The sequence below is a fragment of the Acromyrmex echinatior genome, chromosome 8 (assembly GCF_024713525.1).
Source record: "Acromyrmex echinatior isolate Ae372 chromosome 8, ASM2471352v2, whole genome shotgun sequence".
NCBI lineage: Eukaryota > Metazoa > Arthropoda > Insecta > Hymenoptera > Formicidae > Acromyrmex > Acromyrmex echinatior.
In genome coordinates this window covers 9,108,893-9,126,067 of record NC_141859.1, presented here as the reverse complement: position 1 = coordinate 9,126,067, position 17,175 = coordinate 9,108,893, and the positions used below count along the sequence as shown (strand labels likewise).

General features: G+C 35.0%; 1 protein-coding gene and 1 long non-coding RNA gene across 4 annotated transcripts in view; one reads left to right on the top strand and one right to left on the bottom strand.

Annotated features, from left to right (window-relative positions):
* Window positions 1-17,175, top strand: part of LOC105147402 (uncharacterized) — a 191,062-nt gene that overhangs the window by 84,580 nt on the left and 89,307 nt on the right. For all 3 annotated transcript variants that reach the window (XM_087409055.1, XM_087409056.1, XM_087409057.1), the window contains exon 2: window positions 4,778-4,938. In XM_087409055.1, coding sequence (XP_087265181.1) covers window positions 4,851-4,938 — 88 coding nt within the window. In that variant the 5' untranslated portion in view covers window positions 4,778-4,850. The remainder of the gene's footprint in view (window positions 1-4,777; window positions 4,939-17,175) is intronic.
* The window catches only part of LOC147908733 (uncharacterized), a 127,409-nt gene that overhangs the window by 73,948 nt on the left and 36,286 nt on the right, over window positions 1-17,175 (bottom strand). The window lies entirely within an intron of this gene.

Genomic DNA, 17,175 nt, shown 5'->3' with positions numbered 1-17,175 from the left:
TCTTCAATCTCGTCTGGCAAATGGCCGATCTCGAGACGCGCGGTACCTTTGCCAGACGGGACAAAAGAAGAAGAGGTCCTTCCGTACATGTCCATAACTGTGAGCCGTGGAAATTTTCCGCTGGATAAAGGCCATATTGTTTGTCCGTATGGAGCTCCTGTTGTACGTTGTTTTCTTTTTTCTTTATTCATCTTTTTTTCGCGCATTTTGCCGTTCCTCGTTTTCCTTCGACTGCGTTCGACGTCGTACTCATCGTTTACTCTCCATTCCGCATTCGAGCAAGAATCTGCTCGGAGAGGAGAGATTTATAAGCGATGACACGTGAAAGTAGTCCATTTGCATCTCGCAAGCCGGTGAGCGTGGCAGCATATCGATTGCGCGTGAAGTATTTTCCTCGATTTTTAAGACGCCAGCGCGCTATTTCATACCGCGACCTTATAGAAAGTTCGCACTGGACAAATTGAGATTTTTCCTGAGCGAATAATACCCGGTATTAGGCAGCTTTCGAGAAGAGAAATTCCGAGAAAAAAACGGTAGATCTCACGACTTTAAAATAGAAAGCGTATCTATATTTTTATTCTACACGTCTTTGGCATTTACATGACTCTGTATAAAAGATATATCATGTTTCGAATAATGTATTTCGATTTATCCTGCTGAGAAAAAGTTATCATAAGAAAAAAAAAATAACATGGTGAAGTGTTATTTCATTATTCGGTGAAGGATGCGTTGCTACAAGAGTTTATTTAAACACTCTATTCGCCCTCACGAATTCCTCCGGTTCTCCGTTTCCAATTTCGCGCATCGTCCTCGACAATATCATCGCAATCGCGTCGCGCCAATATTGCAATCCCTTAGGTTCGAGGAATACAATTTGCGATCAATAAGGAAACCGTCAAAGCGGAAGCGCTTCCCTGCGCTGCGAAGCTGGCTTTAAAACGACAAGGATGTTCCGTGGGAAGAAACAATGTTGTTGGATGGTCTTATCTCTCGCTTTCCGTCTTTCTCGCCTCCCTTTTCTTCCTTCTCAACCTGTTATTCTTTGTCTTCTAAACATACGACGCTGCAGGTAAACGTTGAACCAACATTGTAAATCTCCGGTGTTGTTTGGAAGCCGACTAGATCCTAGAATCCACCTGTATTGTCACGTAAAACGAGAGGAAAAAGATGTTTGAGCGTTTAAAATGTCGGATGTATCGGAACTGTTAGAATATCTAGTGAAATAGATGAAGCTTCGACGATTTTCTGATGTGCGCTTTTATCGGGTATTCGATAGATTCAAATATTTTGCATAGCACTTTTTTAACACCTTCCCATCTATCTTTCACGGTGGATGAATTAACCATAAGTTTTTTTTATCATAGTTAAATGTTTTTCAATTGACATTATATCTAACGTTATAAGAGAAAAATTAAATTTTTTATTTATATATTTGGGAACGCGATATTAATATTTGCTGTATGCATTCGAGGAAATAATAGAAATTTTTACATGTTGTTCCATTTAAAACACAATTTCGAATCGGAAAATCGTGATTTTATTATTATGAATGAGTTACTCTCTAAAACTTTTAGAGTGAATTGTTACTCTGAAATGTCACTCAAAGATTGAATCACTTTTTTTCAAGACTGACTTAATTTTTATTCTTTGAGTGACATTTTACTCCAAAAAATTTAAAGAGTAAATAATTATTATCCTATTAATCATGAAAAATGAAACTAACTTGACTTTATGAAAAATAGTTAAGATCATAATTCAAAAATAATCAATTTTTAAGGATTGTTAAAATAATAAACAGAACAAAAAAATGATTAATTACGTTCAGGATATATTCTTTTTGTCGATGTTATTTAATTAGTCAATTTTCTGTCAAGTTGAAAAATAGTTTTTTCTGAGCAACTAAATTTCTTGAGTTGTGTCACTTTTGAAGCAAGTGAGCGATACACTTCTATTTGCATTATATCAGGTTGCATTTTATTTTTTCTTCCTTTTTTTATATTTATAGATATGGCATGATAAATATGGAGCAAGACAAGATCTTTTTTTAATCTTGGTCATGCCATCTTGCTTGTTGTACGACAATGAAAAGCATGAGGTAATTTTCATGTTCATTTATAATGTATAATGTTGGAGGAAAAGCAGAAAATGCAATATTAATGACTTGTCACGAGTTGCGGTTTAAACTCATTGTGCTTCGAAAGCCATAAAAATCTTTTTTTTTCCATGAAAATATTACGACAGCGAGATCAGCTCTCTGAAATGAAATTAGCTTTCCATTTCCAAGTTCTACCGTCAGTTTCTCGCTTGTAGTTCTGGCAGATGTTATCTCAAATTTTAATTGGACTTTATTATCGTCTTAATTATTCGCTGCATTAGTTAGTAAGAAAATAATTTATGTCGCGCTTCGGATGTCAGAATTACTTACTCGGAAAATGATCCCTGTCTGACTTCAGACATTATTCAGACTATCTACTCTCTCTTTCTTTTTCTCTCTCTTTCTTTCTTTAGATATACATTCAGTGATATTTTTTATACAAGAATGATATGATGCAAAATAAATAATATTTTTTGCCATTACAATTAATACATCGTCAATCATTCTACATAAAATATTTGCTTTAATTGCCGGAAGATTACTTATGCTTTTGACGTTCCTATAGCATTGGATATTTACACGCTACATGATCTTTCAAAGCGAAGCAAAATATGGAGCGTATATTTTGATATCGTCCTGCATCAAAGCCGCAAATCTAACGTCTACTCGGAATCGATGAAACGCTTATAAGTTACGAAGAGAACTAAAAAGATCTTTAAATTCCGCGGTGAAAGCGATGTCGTGAAAGCACCGCACGATATAACAAGTTGCAGTAACCGTCGGTAGCCATGACAAAAAAGAAAAACTTGACATGAAAAAGCTCGTGGTACCCAAATAAAATTGTTCGCCTGTAATCGAGTCCTTGAGAGGAAAAGCTGCGTCGTGGAAAACCTCGAACGCCAATATTCGTCGGTTGTGCATACGTCGCGTTTTCCTTAACAAAACTGCCTAGGTAGAAAATCTCCAGAAAGGCATACAGAAAAATATTATATACGATATTATATATACCATGCTTAATTAAGATTAAATCTTTATTTAATTTTAATTTTTAATTAAATTTTTTGATATTAATTTTGATATTAAATTTTCATCTTTCATATTAAAATATCTTAATGGGCTATTATTCTTAAATTTCCAATAATAAATTTTAAATTTATCGAAGAATTCTCGTTTACGTACATGCACTGAGAGAAAAATGATTGCAATTATCATAATTCAACTATAATTTACAATCATTTTCGATAGCAATTACACTGAAAAAAATTCACTAACTTTTAATACATATTTCTGAATAGTACTGTAAGTAAATACTTACAATAAATAAATATTTATTCGATAAAAAAATGTTAATGATTTTTGTATAAATAAATATATATTTATATCTAGTAAATATTTCCTTAGAACTATTTGAACAAATATCTATTAAAATTTTGTTTTGTTTTTTTCTCAGTATAACATATTTTTTTTTATAGAAATATAATTATTATTACTAACAGAATAACAGTAATAACTATAAAATTGGAGGATTCCTAATTATAATTATTTTACTATATGTAATTATATAATCATAAATACCAACCACTTTTCTTTCGGTGTAAAACACATGTCGAATGTCCTCATTTTTCCACAAATTGAGCACACATATCCATCACAACATATCCCCGGCGCGACTCACCGTCGCGCCATATGCGAGAGCTGTTTTTCGTGGAGAACCGCAAAAGTCATCGCCGCAAATGCGTCGCCACGTAAAAAGCTCGAGTGTCACGTTGGCTGGTACTTTCGTCACTACGCTGCGAGACGACGGCGGTGACGAATTCGCGGTGACGGGGATACAACGTGTCAGCGAGATCCGCGGGCGAGAGGAGACGGCGCGGGCAGCGTGCATCACGGGAGAATACGGGCGAATTTAATTTCTACGTAACATTACACCTTAGGAGCCTTATATCAGCGCCATTGTGCGCCTCCGGGGGCGGCCACGGAGAGACACTCGATCGCAGGACTCCATTTGCGGTTTAGCATAATGGAAACCCAACGCGCCCCGGGGGCCGTCCGCGTCCCCTGTCTCTCGACGTCTCGTCCCGTCTCATCCCGCTTTCTACTTCGTTCTCGTATTCTCCCGCTGTTTGCGGCCAACGTAAGAATGGGCGAAAAATAAGTAAACCGGAGGAAACACGGTGGGAAAGATAACTCAGTGTTCTCTCGTTGTACCATTCAACGCCAAACACGGGCCGCTGGCCATTTCCGAGCGAAAGAACGAATCGTTCCGCTTCGCGGCTGAACGCAAGTCTCGGGTTGATGTCTATTCAAAATGTGACTTTGCATGCAGACGTTTGCTGGTGAAAAAGGGGTAGATCTGTCTACGTCTGATATCTCAGATGTTTTATCGATTAACCATTATCACGCCGCGTGATACAAATGCCACGTTCAGTTATGGGATACCTTTTTTACTACTAACTTTACTTTAGCTACTATGCTAATGACACTGGTCGTTCTAGTTCCGAGATATATTTATCACAACATAACGAGTGTCAGAAATGTCCTGGAAATCACTCGGCAAATGTGGCGTCTGCCGCAGCTCGATGGCTCGTCATTCGTCTGACGGGAAATCGACCTTTGCGAGACTCATTTACGTTGACGAAACCGAGCCCGTCGTGTCTTACTTCTTATCTTTTATTCTTACAGGGAGGCTGTGATGAGGGAAGTCGGCTAAGAGGAGCCCGTGTCGCGCAAGCGCCGGTAGAGGAGTGTAGGAAAGATGCCGCTTTCCTTGAGAGTCTTATTAAGCCCGCTGCTGCTTCTAATCATCGCAGGAAGCACCGGCGCCTTCAGCTCCCGGCAAGGAGGTAAGAAACCTTCGTGTTGAACGACGTTTTGTGCCGGCGGGAAGACAATGACGATGATATCAACGACGACGACGACGACGACAACGACGACGACGACGACAGGAACAGCGACGATGGTCGTTATGAATTCCGTCTTTTCGCGGCTATGACGAATTTCCACGAGAATAGTCGCGCGGTTTTACTCTTTCTCCTCTCTGTGAAACTCGTCGCGCTAGACATGCCGTTGTATCCTCGAGTTTTGAAATAGCGCATATTTCCGTCCCCGCGGAGAGCATCCGACTGTCAATTTCACGCTATTTGCACATTCGCCGACAAGCGTGAAAATACGTTATCGCATGTTATTTCTTCGTTTATTTCATGCACCTCTCTATCTGACAATCAGGTTTTGCGTGATGCGTCTTTAGTACAAAAATACTTCAACACAGTTTAATTTTATACTTCAGTTTTTAAACTAAGATATTCAGAAGAAATACAAGTTATATTATAACTCTAGATGCTATCATAATTTTACGTTCAAGTAAAAGAGCGAGGTCATTAAATTATGCCTTTAGTGGTTAGGAGGTTCAATCTACCATGGCCAAAAACTAGAATAACTAGGGATAAGTTTTTAAAAATTTAGTTTTTTCGCTATATAATTAGTTTAGATTAGAGCAGCGTATCACTCCTGGTGATCAGTGGATATTATATATTTTAATATTTTTGTGTTATATTTTTTATTGGCAAGTTACGTAAGTGTTATTAAGCAGACATTGGATTACATATTCCGTATCATTTCAAAATTGAATTTGATAATGTGATTATTTTTTTCTTTCCTTTTAATAATTGTTGTTTATGTTTATAAAAGTGTAGATTACAAATATTTTATAATTAAAAATGTAATGTACAAAAATCTTGTGTTACATTGTGTTCTATTCAATGACACAAATCGACACGAGTATCGTTCTGCCTTTGTTACTCATGAAATGCAAAGAAAGGTAGAACGACATTTATATCACTTTGTGTCACTAAATGGAAAGCACCCACTAAGAGTGGCTTACATCCTTGTGTGTAAAATTTACATATACCTATACGTCAATAGCAATATCACTTAAGGTTAAGACTTCTATTCACTCGTTACTATCTCAGATTGTGACGTCGAAAGCGAGAAAATACACAACAAAAATGTTTGCAAAATATTATAATATATTATAATATGAAATATATTTCAATAAAATAATACAATCGATAAAACCGATTTGTAAAAATATCGATAATTTTCCTTTTGTTTCTTTAATTAATAAATAATCATATCTAAAATGAATTATACACAACTAAAGATGAAATAAGTTATGGATCGCAGCTATGACAAATTGTCAAATTAATAGTATATAGAAATAAATTTTTCTCAGAGTTTTTGGTATATTTTCCCTCAATCTATTCTATCGTAAATGTTGTTTTATTGAAAAATATTTCTGTTCAAATGTAATTCGCGAGAATTTTGATTGTGTGCTTTCTCGCTTTTGACGTTGCAATTTTAAATAGTACTTCTGAGACAGAACAGTAACCTTAATATCGATGTATCACTTAACATCGTTCTAGAATTTAAATAAGTTCATTTAAGAGGGAAGGTATCTCTTTCCGGATATATTTGAAGTATTGTATGCACGATACCTATGTGTAGATCGATTTTTATATATTTTTCTTCGAAAACATGCGAATCCCGATGAAATCACAGTACGCGATAAGGTAAACCATCTGCAGAAGATACTTGGCGCGGCGTACATTTTAGCAGAAAGAGGAAACATATTGCATTTCCGATCTCTTAGCCACTTGTAACTTTGCACGTACGTGGACTTATTTCGAGGATCGCGGTTACTCAGCCTCGCGTATGTTGACAAAAGGATATGCGCGCGTATGTGCACCACTCAGGACAACGATATAAGCAAAATATTTCCACACCTTTCATCTTCAGCCAGTATCATCCATTTCTCTCATCTTTCCTCCCCCCCCCCCCTCTTTTCTGTCTCTATTTCTCTGTCTGTGTTTCTCGCCTTCATTCCAGCCATGTCTCTTCTCTGGCTGCATTTGTAGAGAGAACGCCTCTTAGTGACCATTTCCTAGATTAAGGTCACCTGGAAAGCAAATAGTTGTTAGGAAGTAGAGACAGAGAAAGATAGAACGAAAGAGAGGAGAGGAGAGGAACTTAGAGTAGAGTCTCACGGACGACGAACTTCCGGTGTATACGTTCCTGGAAAACTATTATGCGCGAAGGTCCGCTGCATCCGAGAGAAACTCGGCGCACTAGAATGTACGAGCGAGCGCTGGACAAATTGTCCTACGATCCTCGCGACTCGCCAATGACGGTAAATCCTTCGTTGCACTCCGGAGAATGTGTTCGATCGATACGATGTCGCGCGCGCGGATCAGTGGTTTCCAACCTTTTTCAAGATGCACGCTCTCTCGGGTGATAAATACTCTGAAGGCGCAGTCGTTCATTATACTTATCGTTAATTCGAACTACTCATTCTACTCATTCATATAGTATTCTACAGTACGAACTAAAAATTTCCTTCTTTTTTAAGGCTGTATAAACCTCTGTAAAAAGTGACTGCAATTAGAAACTTATACTTTGGATATAAAAAATGAATAATGAATGTTACATATAAAACAGTTCAATCAATTTGGTATTTAACGATATAATTTTAGTTTAAATTTTCTTATTTTATTTTAATGATTTTTTTTTAAACATTCTACTTCTAAAAACATTTACTTCTTATTGAAATAATACTTGCTGCAAGTTCTAAATAGCCTCCAAACTATTTATATTACTTTCAAATACAATGTAGAAAAATTTGTCATTTTTTCATAATCTTTTCATTTTGTTAAAAAATACATGTAATTTTTATCTGTAAGTAAACGTTTAAAGGAAAATAATAAATTAATAAAAACAGAAACTTGTAACAAAGAACCACTGGTAATTTTCATTTAGATATCAATGAAATTAATACTTAACATTAAAATTTTCTAAAGATTATGTCTTTTGAAATTTATTGTCAAAGAATTTAATGAATTTTTAACCAAAATTATTGCCATCATATTAAAATCAGATAGACATTCGAAGATTATTCACGTTATCGGTACAATTGCTTGAGGATATGAATCTTCGACTGCCAACTTCATATCGTGAACGCAATCCACAAATGTTTTTTTCATATTTACTTGATTATAAATTAAGTAAACTTCGCCTGCAGCGTTTGCTTTTAGATTGTTGTACGAAAACATGGAAATATATATCTGCAATCGCTGTTTGGTATCTCAAATAGCTCCGAAAATATTTGTCTGTTATAATTTTTACATAAAAGTTACTCTTTTTGAAGAAATATTGAATTTAAAAAAACGTAAATCGTACACATTTTAAAATTGATTTACAATATTGAAGAAATAAAATTGATTACGCGAATAGACCGGCAGGCAAACAGATTTAAAAGTCTTTGAAACTAATAATCAAACATCGAACTTTACTCTTTAAATTTCTTGGACATTCATTCTAAAGGAAAGAAATCTCACTTCTTTTTTGGGATGTGTCTCCGAAAGTGTGAAATCTCATTCCAAAAATGAGTAAAAATCTGCTACGCTTATTCAAGAGTACAAATTTTTCACTTTTTTTTTTAACAGTAGCAGTATTTTTTACTCTTTTTCTAGAGATTTCATTCCAAGAAATTTAGAGAGTAATTCTCTTATCCATCGTTTCGGTCGTTGACATACTTAACGATGGCGATCAACAAATCGGATATGCAAACATGTTTTCGTCTTTATATTCATGAACACAAACGCGCGATTTTCTAGAAAAGTTATTCGACTTACATGCGACTTACATCCGATTCTACATTCGGGTCAAAACCCTAGCGCAGCTATTCTCATAATCTAGATAGGGCTCGCTCTTATGGAACGATGTTGATTAGTTGGAAATTTATGCGCCCTCGCATCGATGTTGACATCCGGCGGCAAATTTGTGGTTGTCGCTTCAGAGGAGAGAAAACGCCAGTGGTCGAAGATGAATTTGATCATCCTAATCGTGACGCGAACAAGGTTATCTGATCGAATTTTAACGGAGGCTTCGCGTGATTCCCGGCCGATGACACGACTGCAACGAGTCGAAGCGGCTTCGTCGCTCGATGAAATGCTTGTAGATACTTGTATGGTGCGGATGTACGTTCGAGCGTGTTTCTGCTTAGCGAAGCAACGTGGCGACGACAACGACGACGACAACGACATAGACGATCTCGAGTGACGAATTTACAGCGTATAAACACGTTGTCCTAGTTATCTCGCTTGTACTTTCGCGGAGTCTCCTATCTTTTTATTACGTTTCCTCTCTCGCTATTTGTCGCCTTTTTCTCCATCTGACGTCGCTGCTGCCTTATCTTAATATTAGCAAATTTAAGGAAACACGCGTTCCGCCGTGATTACTTTTGAGTACCATAAAGGCTGCATGTCGGAAGAAAATTTTACAACTTGTACCAATGAATACTCGACACCTTTTATAGATATATTATGAAAATCACGTAAATTCTAATAAGATAAATGTAAAGATAAGTTATATTTATTTTAATTACTGTCTAACTAATATTGGACGAATTTATTTACATTTGGAGATCTTTATTTATTTTTCTCAATTTTACTTTAGTTCCGTATATGGAGCTTGAATTTATTCCGACAAAAATTCGCGATTTTAAATGTGGTCAAAGTTTAGAATTTCCATTTTGTTTATTTTTTGCATTTATATCATATTTATAAATATCAGTCTCCTGACAATTTTATATTCTTGATCTCATTTTATATTTAACAGGGATTTTTTTATATCTCGTTTTGAAATACAAATATTTTATGTATTTTATCTTATATATTGGCAACTGTATAATTTTTATATTTCTGATTTCGATTATATTTCTGATCGTTAATGTTTCAAGAAAATCTATAACGGAAAAGAGACGTCCCGATTATATATCTCGATATATACATCCAATACGTCAGAAGATTAAGAAGATTTTCCAATCTTTTTATATAATAAAATTTGATCAAATATTGAGAATAAATTTGTAATTAATATGTAACTATTCCTGAATTTTTTCAGATTTTTTTTACTATATAGTTTTCTTTAAATAATTTTCTAAAATAACTTAAATTCTTATGAGAAAGTTTTAAATAATTTAATTTTAAATAAAATATAAAAATTTTAAAAAATTATATGAATATAACAGAATGGAATTTAAAAAATATTTTAGAATTAAAAAAATAAAATTTTACCGTATCACTTTCGTGTAAGAGTATAAAATTACTCAATTCTCACATCAAATGTGATATTATAATGGCAACATCATTTCCATCAAAATTATCAATATCTAAATTAAATTTATATAAATATTACAAACAAATTTTTTTTCAATATTTTGCATATAAATATTTATCTTTAGTGTGAAGAAAATATTTTTTAATAACAAATGATATTTTTAATGTTTAAATTTTATTTATTATTTATTTTTTAGAAGATGGCAATGGCATTTTACATCCTTTGTATTCTCTATGTTGAAAGATAAGAAAAGTCATGTGACTTCCCTCGACTTATTTAAGCTAGAGAACCTCCTTAAGGTATTCCTTCTAACAGCAAGAAGCGCCGGCTTCAGATTTCAGGATAGAAAGCGATTTATAATCGCGACGAAGTGGCTGATAATTGTCGCAAATCACTCGCAGATTGCTATCGGCGACGATATGGTAATTTTGGTCGCGGCGGCGAATACAATTTTGCGATAAATCGGTTTGCGCCTTGGGCGACGCTTGGGCCTTTGCATACAGAGACGTACAAGTAGAGTATACAATTAAGCGAATACCACGACTAGCATCCTCGAAAAGCTTCTCCGTTTGTTCGTCATGACAGGCTCGTGACTTACTTTGATCTTGCTGGAAACCAGAAGGCGGGACGTTGCACGACGCGACGAACGGCGCACGGCGCATATCCCGTTAACGAGATCGCGCTTGCTAGAGCAGCTCTTGCATCTCGAGCGCAACAAAAGGCGAAGGGAACAAGAAAGGAGGAAGGGAGACCAGGCAGGGGTTGAGCCATACCCGAAGTCGACACGCGGCTTGTCGCACGTTCCGCGTCACATTTCGAACTTCACCGTCCGCTACCTTTCTTTTTCCTGACTACTTCTTTCGCTTCTTCTCTTTTTCCACCTCCTCCTCTTCCTCCTTTTGCAACAGTTTCTTTCCCTATCTTACCAGTTTTCTGCGCTCCCGACGCTCTGACTTTCCCTCTCTTTTGCCATTCGCCAAAGTAGTTGTCAGATAAAATTCCTCTGCGAGCGAAGTCCCAGAACGCGAGGAGTTCACGTAACCGCGGAGACGATAAGACGATGGATGTTGCGAATTTTCTAGAATAGGAAAGACAAGAGAAATGTATTTCTTCCCCCATCTCCGCTAGCCTGATGCTACTTTTAGTTCCTCAGCTGATACATTTTTTATTTTCGCGGACGCTGTTTGCTTCGCCTATGCGATTTTCTTCGATCTTCTTGAAAGATAAACGCCTATCTTCTTGACAAGCGCTCTTTTATTTATCCTTGATAGAAACTTACCCTATCAAAAATTCCAGAGGATACGACATCGCATTTTCCGATCACCGACAGTAACTGTCTAAGTTAAAGTACTAAGAATATTCTAAGACAGTTTCTCTCCTTCCAGGATGACTATCGAATCCAATAAAATATGCAATTTCTGGTTAAATATAGTATGTTTACAATAAGTACGATTATAAAGGCAACAATTTAATTTTATCGGATACTATAACTATACAATATGCATTAATATTAGAAAACATGGTAATAAAAATTCTAATTAAATATTCCATAATACGCATTAGGGAAATACATAATATAATAATAACAAATCTAATTAAGTTAATGGTTCGCATTATGCTTTGCGTCAATATAGTTTGCGCTACGCATGTTAAAATGGCTAGTATGTGTTGTGCGCTTCTAATAGAAACGTAATATTAATCACCGAATAATTACAAATTATTAATGTGCCAATCGTTAATTAGAAATCACGCATTATTGATATTTAGACACGTAATTACAAGTTACAGATTACTATGTAAATTTATAATTATAAATTACAGATTAATAAAATATGAAAAGCTATCAGATTTACAAGTAGAAGTTAAAAGAATATTTCTAATACATTTGGAAATAATTTGCAGTTGCAGATCGCAGCGTTTAATCTACGTTAGATCTACAGCATTTAATTGTATTAAAAAAATGTTATATTAGGTGTTGGAATTAATTCGTAGCGTTTTACAAGTGATGGGAAGTACTTTCATTAATGTATTTTTTAATTCTCATGTGAAATAAATAACATTCTTTCATTAAAAAACGCTACGAATTAATTCCAACACCTAATAGTTTATAGAATAATAATCTTAAAATATTAGGTGTTGGAATTAATTCGTAGCGTTTTTTAATGAAAGAATGTTATTTATTTCACATGAGCATTAAAAAATACATTAATGAAAGTACTTCCCATCACTTGTAAAACGCTACGAATTAATTCCAACACCTAATATATTTATTACAAAATTTAGAAAAACTGATTACTCTACATCAAAATAAGAATTTATTTTCTGTTAAAGAATTATAAAATTTTATTTCGAAGAAACGAGACTTTAATATTAAACAAATTGAATTTGCTTTAATTTAATAATATTGATTATTAGTCTTTTTAGGATTCAGAATACATTTTGAATAAATTTGATATTTGTAATGAATTTATAATAGATTAACGTATATATGAACTTTTCAAATATTGAAACAGATATATAGTATTTAAATATAGAAAAATTTTATGGATATTTGTAATTTTAAAAGATGGCCAGGTTGTGGCCGAAATGTCTAAATTATTTATTAATTATATATTAAATATCACAAAGAATATCTTGTGCTATAGTTTTATGCTCTTCTTTTTGTTAAGTAATAGTAATAATATTATAATAATGAGTAATCAGTTTCCTCTAGCAGTCGGATGATATTTTTTTCTGTTGCATATATAACTTTATTTAATAGTTTAAATTTTCACAACTGCCTGACAGATATAAAATTAGTAACTGAGCGACAATGAATTAAGCGACATCGAAAATAGACGTGTTATTCGAGAATTACGGATATCACAGAGAAATACGGAGTATAATAAAACTGATAAAAGTGATGAGCCAAGAGCTTAGACATAGGTACATATATTTCAGATAAAATTTAACGTGGGTTACAGACCCGTCATCATTCACTTACATCCGCCGCGCGCCGTGTCGCTGCTGTAACAGCTGCCTGATCCCGGGTACCAAAATTTTCGTGTTTCCCGTTCGGTCGAGGAAGCCGACGGGCGTAAGATAAAGAATGGGGACAGATAGAGGAGGGGCGGCAGCACGAGCCAGAAACATTTAATTCTGTTTGCAGCGAGAGCGATAGAATGACGCCCGTGCCAGAATAGAAGATCGGAGACAAATGGTCTTGCATACTTAACAAGCACTTGACTGTGACAAACTATCGCGTGTACGCGAATACGTTGTACTTGTGGCCGTGGGCATTACTCCTGTGTGCGTAGTACACGCACATGCGTGTACGAATGCAATAGAGCGAAACATTCTGCTGTGATGGTTAGCTTACTTTCGGCGGGCGTTCGCATTCGCAGGAATCCAGGAACGGTGCCTCTCCGATGGCTCTTCTCTCCTTTCTTCGTCTCGAAGGCGCGGTTTCAACCAAACATTGCTACGATCTACTCTCCGTACTTACCCGTTGAAAAACTTTTTTATTTCTGGACCGAAACGTTCCATTCTCGAAACAGAGGTAGTTGAAGAGAACTATGCGAGCTATATACGCTAACAGCGAGCTGTCTTGAGAGTTTCGAAGATGAATAATAAATGTCAAAAATTTTGCTATTGAGTATATTACCTTGTATTTTTTGCATGATATAAAGACGTTATTATTAAAGTAAAAATGTATATATAGCGCTATTACTGAGGTAGAATATATTAAAGTCCAACTAATCTAAGAGCTTAAGTCGTAGGCTCATTTCTCTCTTAATTTAGGTTAACTTTAATCTTAGTTTAATCTTTTGTATCTTTCTTTTTAATTCTTAAAAGAAGCTGAAAAATAAGTTAATCTGAGATTAAAGTTAATCTACAGTGGCAGAAATGAACAGTAATAATATAAAATTTTTAGAGTATTTTAAACTAAGTTTGATCCCTGGATTTGATCTAAATTATAAAATTGACACTTTTAAAATTATTAAAAAAATTTTTTAAATATAAAAATAATACTAGCCTTTTGATAGGCCACATTACGGGACTCATACAGCACAAAAACTTGCAACAACGTTTGCAATGTTACTGCAATATTGCTGCGACGGTGAAGTTGTGTAGGGTACAAGGCACTTGGGTATGGCAAACCCAATCCTATTCTATTGAGCAACTTTCATAAAAATGAACATATTGTAGAGAATTTTTTCCAATAAAAATACCAGATATTAAAGAACGTAATATCAAACAAATGTATATATTTTTATTTATAAAGGAGTTATAAGTAATTGAAAAAGCATTGAAAAGGAATTGGAAAAAATAAATCTGGATATATCATAACCAGAGCATTGAAGGACTAGTTTTGTCAGAGGTTTGTCATTCTGTCATACCACAGTACCATAGTAATTCCAGATTAACGTATTGTGTGTCCACGGTGATTAAATACCTTGTATGATTTATGTTCTGAAAGATAAAATTCGGAAAGGGATATTTATACGGAAAGAGATTCGAAAAACTAACATTACATTCGATTATTACGTACATCACATCAGATCGAAATGGACAGCCGTAAAAGCGCGTTATTGTGTCATTCGATGAGACGTGAAATTATTATTTGTTTTTTTCCTATGGCAATAAAAAGACCAGTTATATGCCGGCTTCGACGAGATTACGTATCGTGATAAATACCGTCCACTTGTTTTACGCCATGCAATACAAAATTCGTAGATTATTGCTTCGTATTACGCGACTCGGCCGCCTTTATTGCACGTGTTTATTCCTTTTTCACTCGCTGTATATGCGCCAGCGCTAATAATTCTTCTCTTTGCTCTACCTCTCGTGCATGTTTTGTTTCGGGAATCGTGAATTCGCGAACTTTATCCAACGCGCTTCCGAAATTTCCGAGGAACAAACAACGACGATTTTAAATAGTGGCACAATATTTTTGCTGTCCATACGAAACGTAGAGATGATTGATGGAAAATACAAATTTTCAAGTCAAATTCCTTTTTGAAATGGTTGATCGTTTCTCACCAATCTCATTTTTTTTATTATAATAAAAATCATTTTATAGGAACGCGCGCGCGAAATTATAAAATAAAAATAAAATTAAATGCACGCGTACTAAATGTTTACATTATTAAATAAAAGTTTCGAAATTAATGAAGTTGGGAATTTAACTTTTATTTTAAAGAACCGAGAAAATTACGGAGAACTAGAAAAATTTATAAGAAAAGTTATAAAGAATTTATGTCTTAAAGAGAGAATTCAGCATTTAGATAATTTTTAATTAAAAATCTTCAATAATATATACAGTGCTTCAATAAAGTCTAATTTTGTTTCTACGATTTTGTGGAGAGAAAATTACTACGATTAGTAATGCGCGCAAAATCAAATGAAAGAATTCTGCGCCGAATGTTTCATTCTCTGGAGCATTGCCAACGATCATTTGCCTCCTCCTTTTTTCTCCATTAAAAAAAAAATATCACGGCGAAGAATCGTTTGACCCAAAAATACAAGACAAATCGGGCCATCTGTCCAATTTACGAGTTTTTCTCTGTGGAAAGAAAGAAAAGAGCTGGTTTTGCCTAACAACCGTTTATCAAAAGGGAATAATTTCTAAATTCTTTTTCGACATAGTCATCAATGCGATTTACTTCAACGATATCATAATTGAAGGAAAATTCTAATATATTACGTCATATAATGATACTTCATCGTCCATACTATTAGATATCAAAGGTGAAATGATAATTTCTTGACTTAAATATTTTGTTACTTTTAACTTCCACGTGAAAATGTAAATCAATCCATTTTTGTGATTGAATTGCTTAATAAACAACGTCCATAATGCACTGAGAAAAACATCTAATTAATTAAAATTCTGGTTGAAAATAGATTAGAATTTTTTGATTAAATCTACTAGAATTCTAATTGATATAATCAGAATATTTCGTCCATTTTCAATCAGACAATTGTTCTCAATGCGTATGTACTTAATTAATAATAAACTAAATTTGAGTCAAATTTAATACATTTTCTGAGTTAAATTGTTTAATTATTAATTATTTTAGTTAAATTAACGTCATGTTGAATAGGAGCAGGTGACATGTAGACATTAAAAATAATTCAAATTGAATATAATTTGACATTATTAACTTTATTATATTTATTAGCAAAAGCACGTAGAGAAAGGAATGCTCTCTAAAAAGCTTTACGCGGATTAATATACCATCCATGTTAATTATTGTGTATTTTCCGTATACGTCAGCGAAACGTCCGATAAGATAATAATGATAAATAAACAAGGAAAGATCGTGCGTAAAGTTCTACGTAGAGGGTACGTTAATTGCGCGAGGGCAATGCAATACGAACGGGGGAGGAAAATACAGCAGTCGGCAGTCTCGCATTTAAAAATCCTCGATAATTACCCTTCATTAATAGCAGCGGACCTGTCTCGCAGGCTCCGCTAATTATTATTGTATTTATCGCGCAACTCGGACGCGCCGGGACGAGTTTTTAATTTGACCAGCCATGCGCGCACGCTTTCGCACATCGGGTCGGCCCGTGCTTTTTATTTTCGTGCTCCTTGTCCCCCGCACCGCCGCCGACACCGCCACAGTTCTGCTATTTTTTTTTTTTTTTTTTTTTTTCGAACGCGCGTCCATTTAGCGAGGGAATTTGTCGGACGGTGAAATATCTCTTTTGTCTAGCGATGCGACAGGCGGTTCTCGATTATTTCGCCATCGGGTCGCACGCGCCGCGACGCGTCGCCTCGCGTCGCTTCGGTATTTTGCGTCCGTCGCACGGTGCGAGGAAAATCGACACTCCGATCGCGGAAATATCTGCTGCTGCACGCCAATCCGTTTTTGCCAAAAATACTTTTACTTTCGCGTTTTAATAAAATCGGCTGAGAATTA